The following is a 7,295-nucleotide window of genomic DNA, read 5'->3' on the forward strand; positions in this document are numbered from 1 at the left end:
CGGAAAGATCAGTCTTGGCAATGTCAAGAAGGTTGCAGCGACCTTCGGTCTCCAGCATTCGCTCCCGAATCTCGTTTGCCTTTGCCACCGCTTTGGCATTTTCCTCTTCCATCTCCTTGAGTTGACGGACTTCTTCTTCGAGTTCGGCGACCCGGGCCCTGAGGCCATCCAGCTCGTTAACTGGAAAGAGCTGGGACTCATGGCAGGAGAAGGTGGTGTTGTACTCGAGCATCAACTGTCAAAACGAAGATTCATGAGGACGGAAAGAAAAGTTCTTATTTTTATAAAAGAGGAGAAGAGTTCAAAGAATTACCTCTCCGAGTTTATCAGCGAAGCGAAAGTAGTTCGCCCTGTTGACCTCCTTCAAGTCATTAAAGGGAGGAATCCTCATCCCAACAGGAGTAAAGTTCCTCATGAAATCAGCTGGTGACTTCGGAGGAGCTGTTCAAAAAAAAAAATGTCAAAATGAACTCGAAGCGAGAGAGGAATACGAAGTGACTCTACTTACCAGTAGGGATCGGAATCTCCTGACGGACGGATTCCCGGTTCTCAGAGTCCCGCGAAGGCAGGACAAGAATCTGAGTTGGCAAGTCAGACTCCGGGGCCCGTTGTGGATCTTCATTTTCTTCTGGTTTTGACCCCAGACTGGTTCCAGCATCCTCGGAAGGATTTTTCTCGTCGTTCGGACGAGAACGACTCTTGCGTTGAAGGGGAGGAATTTCAGATTCCTCGTTCCTGCGTTTCCTTGAGGAGGTTGCACTATGGCCTCCTTCAGAAATTTCTTTCTCCCGAGAAGATCGGGAGGAGCGAGAATCCGAGATCCGGATTAGGTCTTTTCCCGAAGACACTTTCTTTTGATCACGATGATCAGAAGTCTTCGATTCGGAAACCAGATCTACGGTACCCGAATTCTTCCCTTTACCAGATGAAGATCTGGATTTCCCTTCGTCCAAGGCCTTCACCATCCTGGCCTTATCTTCTCTCTCTCTCGCTTCTCTCGCTTTTTCCCTTTCCTTCTGGAGCCTCTTCTCTTCGCGATAGGAAAGAGGAGACATGTTAGTGGCGACAGTAGGGGAGGAGGGAGGAGTGGAGGAAATGAGGTCGGATCGCGAGACAATTCGAGCACACGAACTCCGGATGCGTTCGCAAGTGAACAATTCCCACGACAGGTCGCTGTTACTGCAAATCTTTACGAATTGCCCCGCAAAAGTATGAGAAAGCGTTTTCTTCGGAAGTTTAGCTGCAAAAGCAAAAACATTGACGGATTAGAAAGAAAAAAAAAACGAGTGAAAAGCAGCGAAAAACCTAAGGAGCTATCTACCGGGACGACGAGTCCATTCACGAACGAAATAAGCCGTGTTTGGACCATAAGAAAATTCGTCTACAACGAAGAAGAAGTAGGACTTTCTCCATTGCTCGTCCTTTTCGGGAAAATCCCCGAAGACTCTGAAATTACTCCGAGGACTGAGAAAAAATGTCCCCGGGGTTCGCCCCTTCTTTACTGTATAAAGATGGAGTACGTCGGATAGCGTGATACGGTATCCATTTTCCTCTGCGAGGGTCTGGAGGCACAGGACGGTCCTAACTACATTTGGACATAGTTGAGGAAGTGCGATTCCGAACTCGTGCATCAATTCGACCAAAAGGCTGGGAAGCGGAAAAGATAGCCCGCATTCCGAAAAGAAAATTTCAAAAGCGCAAGTGTGACCGGTAGGTGGAGACTCTGGAGAATCTGTCGGACCCGGAGTAATCAAGGAGACTTGACGAGGGATCTGGCAGGCACCTTTCAGCAGAGCCAGTTTTTTATTGTCGAGATTCGAAGAAAAATACTTCCCGAACTCGCCTTCCATGATGTGAGTCTCATTCTGGATCTTCCTGCTTCGCTTCGGAGCCATAACTTAATTAAGGAAGATGTAGAGACGAAACAAGATCTGGCGCCAGGGATTTGGGAAGATATTTCAAGAACAACTCAAGAATACGCTTGAGCAAACTTCGAAGATCTTCGTGAAAACCTAGAAACCGGAAAGGTTAAGCGGTTGATGTTCTTCGGAAAACGGTTGCAATTCAACGGAATATCAAGAACACGGCGGAGGAGTTGAAGAACAGCGAACAAATTCGGAGCAGAGGGCTGAAAATCTAAGAAATCTTTTAGATCTCTGGCCTAAATCTAGCACGGAACTAATCTAGAGCGGTGAACTAACACGAATCCGAAACTGAATAGCAAGAACTAAGCGTAATCGGAAAAGTGTTAAGAGGTAAAAGTAGAGAGAAGAGAGTTACCTTTAAATACGGAAGGAAGCAGAAGCGGTTTGGAGAAGACGACGACGTGTGTGTTTGCAGAACCCGAAGAGTCTAATGATTATATAGAGGGTCATTGGGCGGCAAAGCGAGAAACCCTAGGGTCTCGAAGCGTCTTTGTCTTCCCGAGGAAAATCCCTCGATCCGCGGGAAAAAATATACCTTAGGATCTCGAAACGTCACTTCGGTCGAAGACCAAATCCCGGGAAAAGCGGGATTAACGACGAAGCCTCCGAGCCTGAGAAAAAGTTCAGCATCTAAAGTATTCCGAAGTGTTCACTTCGGAACACTTGGGGGGCAAACTGTTGGTGTTGGATCTCGCAAGTCGGATCCGGCCCATAGAAAAGTGGTGGACAATGAAACGAAGTGGGCCGTCAGCCCGTTTCAAAAGATAAAAAGAACGGCCCAGTAAAAGTCGGCCTAGCTCGAGTGAAACGTCGGGATCTCGCGAATTAAATGAAAGGCGGGTCATACGGGATTTGCGAGGTTCGGAAGATTTGAAACGGAAACATTGATGAAGGCGATATCTGCGGCTTGATGAACGACTTCGGTTTTGAATCGCGTGACTATAAATAGAGAACTAAAACCATTGTAAAAAGGGGACGATTTTTCTTGATCGATAAACAGATATACACACTTTACTCTCTTGTTTTCTTATCACGATTGTTGTTCGAATTAGCAAGGCTAGACGATCCAATATACATCATAAAACTGGTATTGCGGATTCCGACATCCACAGATATGAACCCGGATCTTCCGCTGATTCCAGGCAATAGTGAATTGATTCCACTCCATATGGCTGCTTTGTTTGGACACAGAGATATGGTTATTTACCTCTATAGTCAAACTGATTTCACAAGCTTGAGTAATGTGCAACTTGTAGATATCTTTCATGCCATCATATATGCCAACATTTTTGGTAAAACAATCTTTTTTCCGCGATGATCAAGTTAGGTATGAAAATTTGGTTACAAGTGTCATGATGAAGCTAGTTTTGAGTTTGATTGTGCAGATGTAGCTTTGTGGATGTTGGAAAGATACCAAATACTAGCTACTTCTTGTAACCGTGCTATGGAAACCGGGTTACATCTTTTAGCTCGCAAGCCTTTGGCTATCGGTCACAGAAAAAATCTCAATTTCTTTCAGTGGTTAGGGCATTTAAGTAAGATGTATAATCAAATAGTTCTTATATATTAATTGCAAATCCATGTACAAATTAAACACTGTTTTTTTTTTTTTTTTTTTTTTTTGTGGCCTTTTAGTGTTTGAAGGGATGTTTCATAAAGCTAAAATGAGAAGCTTGGCTCACAAGTTGGTGGAGGATATATGGAACTTGATTATTCAAAAATCTGATGAAGAGGTTTCGGATTTATTGAGAAAACCTACAAGACTACTCTTTGATGCTGCATCATGTGGAAATGTCGAGTTCCTAGTCATTCTTATTCGTTCGTATCCAGATTTGATATGGAAAGTCGATAGAAGAAACCGAAGCTTGTTTCACATTGCTGCTATAAATCGTCATGAAAGCATCTTCAACATCATATATGAACTCGGAGCAATCAAGGACTTAATAGCTTCTTATCGAGAAGAAGCCACAAATAATACTCTGTTGCATCTTGTTGCAAGCTTGCCTCCTCATGATCGACTACATATTGTATCAGGGGCTGCACTTCAAATGCAAAGAGAGATTCTTTGGTTCAAGGTAATTATTAAACACATGAAACCAATAATCATTTTCTTTAACAATTTTAATTACCATACTATATTGCGTATTTCAGGCTGTGAAAAAGATTGTTCCTCGTTCATACATCAAATCAAAGAATAAAGAAGGGGAATTAGCGCAAGACATCTTTACTAATGGACACAAAGAATTACGGAAAGAAGGAGAGAAATGGATGAAAGATACTGCAACATCATGTATGCTTGTAGCAACGCTAATAGCAACGGTAGTTTTTGCCGCGGCCTTTACCGTACCAGGAGGGAACAATGAAGAATCAGGACTTCCTATCCTCCAAAAAAAGAAATGGTTTAATATATTTATCCTATCGGATGCGGTCGCGCTATGCTCCTCCTCAACATCTATAGTGATTTTCTTGTCAATCTTGACGTCAAGATATGCTGAAGATGATTTTCTTGTGTCATTACCCTCAAGGCTAATGTTGGGACTTTTGGCATTGTTTGTCTCCATTATCGCAATGGTCATAGCTTTCTGTGCGACGTTATTCTTGATCTATGACCGGAGACTCGCGTGGAATTTAGCCTTCATTATTTCACTTGCTTCAATCACAGCTTTTTCGTTTGCCTTGCTACATGTGCAGCTTTGGTTTGACACACTTCGATCAGCCTATTGGTCCAAGTTCCTCTTTCAACACCGTAAACATCGGCTGCATTAACCCACACGCACTCCTAAGGTTAGCAATTTTTTTTTTTTTTTATTAAAGATATTATTTTCTGTCATATCCTCTACGTTTATTCTCTTTTGAAGGTCTTACTTTTTTTTTTTTTTATAATCCACGTATCCGGACCGAAACCCGACTAGCACCAAGGCTTGAGGCCGGTTCCTGTCGGGCCGTCCAAGCCCAACGCTCAGTGTGTTTTCTGGAGGCCCGAGGGGGCCAGATGAAAACCTCGATGGCCAACGGAAATCGAACTGCGGGCACCATATTGGGATTACCCCGTTAAATTCTAAAAAAAAATGAAAAAAACATGTATGATATTAAATTTGTATACGGAAATTAAGTTTTCTGCATATCCATCTAGATCCGCCTTTAGGCACACTAATTCCAAGTTTTATAGTCAAACATTATACTATCTTCCTCAGAGACAGAGATATCAGATATGCATGCATGTTTAATTTTCTGATCAAAGTATTACTAGAATTGTCTATATCTTTGTTCTTTTATTTGCCAATAATTATATTAAAGAAAAATGTTTTCCTGTGATTGTAACCGCAAGTGATGCGAGGAGAACAAATGGTTTTCTATGAAGGAATTTAGGGTACGGTTTTACCGATGATCTTATCAAACGTATTGAGCCTGATTGGGACTATGAGTAAGTTTCCAAATAATTGATGTGTTCCTTAATTTATCCACTGCAATTATTGTAAAATAAAATATATTTTTTTTGATATTTTTGGATCGACAAGGCCCGATCCATAGCCAATCCCTACTACGCGGGGTAACGCGATTTAGTGGAGTCGAACTCCGGTGGAGAAGACGGAGTCAAATGAACTTAACCACTTGACTAAAGGCACATCCCCTGTAAAATAAAATAATTCTATAAAACTCCTAATATAATTTTTTATTAAAATACAACCGACAACAACAAAATCTAACAAAACTATTACTCCCTCTTTATTACATAGAATGATTTTTGAGGATTTTCACCAAGATTAAGAAAATAATAAATGATGTATATTTATTAATTATTTTTGTGTTATATCTTTTAAAAGGTTAATTTCAAACTGTGTTTTACCCCCACTTACTCCAATCAATTGATCTTGAAAATAAAAATGCATTAGATATACTATAGTAAATTATTATTATTTTGATACAAGAAGAAAACCTCAAAATCATTCTTTTTGATACAGAGGAAGTAGCAATCAATAATAAAAGAGAATACCAAAAGACATGAAATCATATAATCCAAATCAAAACTGAATAGCAAAAGTTTACTCTTTAAAATTATAAAAATTATTTTTACTTATTATTTTTTATATTTACCACATTATTTCATTCATTCCGCAAGACAATATATCGATATTTTTATATTATTCTCATAATTATTTAAATAATCAAATAAATAAAAATGGTAAAGTTATAATTTGACATCTATAAAATTAGGTTTATTTTATATGCAAAATATGTAATTGTTTCATTTGACCAAAATATATATATATATATATATATATATATATATATATATATATATATATATATATATATGTAATTGTTTCATAAATATTGCTTCGATATATTTTAGTGGTTCTTTACTATATGTTATTTTAAAACTACTTTATTCATTAAACTAAACTAATTTGTAAAGATTTATTTTTAAGTTCTAGTTTTAGTTATTTTATCTTTTTTTTTCTTATGTCATAGTAGAATAAAGAATTCAATATGTCGTTGTATTATATGAATTCTATGTAAGATTATTCATTTTATTCTATTATAGTTACTCTTATATATTTTTTATAGTCAAGCGTCATTGAAGATTTATTTTGTTAAAGGATCTTCATAAGCGTCATTGAAGATAATCTACAAAATGGCCAAATTTCCAAAGTTTCATTGTCTTACTCATTCAAAGACGAATATACATACGCAACTTCTTTTTTTTTTTGCAAAGTATACAAAAGCATTTCTCGAGAAGTGACAAAAGCTTGTGACCAAATTCCATATTTCCCATCTAATCGTGACTAAGCAATCAAGTAGTGACCAATAGAATTGAATTTACCCTTAATTCTGAAGTTCTGGTAGTTTACTATATGGTATGTATAATTTTAAAATATAAGTAGAATCTTTATAAATCTCTTCATATACCGCTGTATTTTAAAAAGTCGGAGTTTTACAATAAATTACAATATTAAGATTTATTTATCAATAAAAGTCTAAACTTCGAAGGAAATAACGTCATCTCATAGGCTGCATAAAGGGACCAGTACATCAGGGAGTCGGGTTGAAGTATTGGTCGGATGGGTGATGCCAACGGATGGCTGGGTTAAGCTTAACAGTTAACACGGATGGTGCCTCATACGGGAATCTGGGCTTACCCACTGCAGGAGGGGTCTTGAGGGATGGGAATGGTGGTTGCATGGTATGGTGCTTTCTCCCTTAATATAGGTCGTTGTACGGAACTGCTAGCGGAGCTATGGGGCATCTATTATGGCATGCCTATAGTTTGGGAGAAGAAGATCACGCAGTTAGAACTGGAGGTGGACTCACAATTAGTGGTAGGTTTTCTGAAGACAGGGGTGAGTGAGAAGCATCCACTGTCGTTCT

The 7,295-nt window shown here is 39.1% G+C and overlaps 1 protein-coding gene across 2 annotated transcripts; it reads left to right on the plus strand.

Moving 5' to 3' along the window:
* The first annotated feature begins 3,041 nt into the window (after positions 1 to 3,041).
* LOC9298845 (ankyrin repeat-containing protein ITN1) lies at positions 3,042 to 5,427 on the plus strand. 2 transcript variants are annotated; one of them, XM_002862721.2, is made up of 5 exons: positions 3,042 to 3,217; positions 3,311 to 3,460; positions 3,561 to 4,000; positions 4,077 to 4,709; positions 4,838 to 5,427. In XM_002862721.2, exons 1-4 carry the CDS (start codon positions 3,094 to 3,096, stop codon positions 4,689 to 4,691), a joined length of 1,329 nt encoding a protein of 442 aa, XP_002862767.2. In that variant the 5' UTR covers positions 3,042 to 3,093; the 3' UTR covers positions 4,692 to 4,709; positions 4,838 to 5,427. The 2 variants fall into 2 exon arrangements, with proteins under 2 accessions (XP_002862767.2, XP_020872578.1); XM_021016919.1 differs by having other exon boundaries at positions 4,077 to 5,427.
* The last annotated feature ends 1,868 nt before the right edge of the window (positions 5,428 to 7,295 follow it).

The sequence above is a fragment of the Arabidopsis lyrata genome (genome assembly GCF_000004255.2).
Source record: "Arabidopsis lyrata subsp. lyrata unplaced genomic scaffold ARALYscaffold_176, whole genome shotgun sequence".
Classification (NCBI taxonomy): Eukaryota; Viridiplantae; Streptophyta; class Magnoliopsida; order Brassicales; family Brassicaceae; genus Arabidopsis; species Arabidopsis lyrata.

Excerpts from the sequence above, each read along its gene's own strand:
- LOC9298845 (XM_021016919.1), top strand. The coding sequence starts at position 3,094 with ATGGCTGCTTTGTTTGGACACAGAGATATGGTTATTTACCTCTATAGT. Across the intron at positions 3,218-3,310 it reads CATATATGCCAACATTTTTG|ATGTAGCTTTGTGGATGTTG; the intron begins GTAAAACAATCT and ends TTGATTGTGCAG. Across the intron at positions 4,001-4,076 it reads GAGAGATTCTTTGGTTCAAG|GCTGTGAAAAAGATTGTTCC; the intron begins GTAATTATTAAA and ends TGCGTATTTCAG.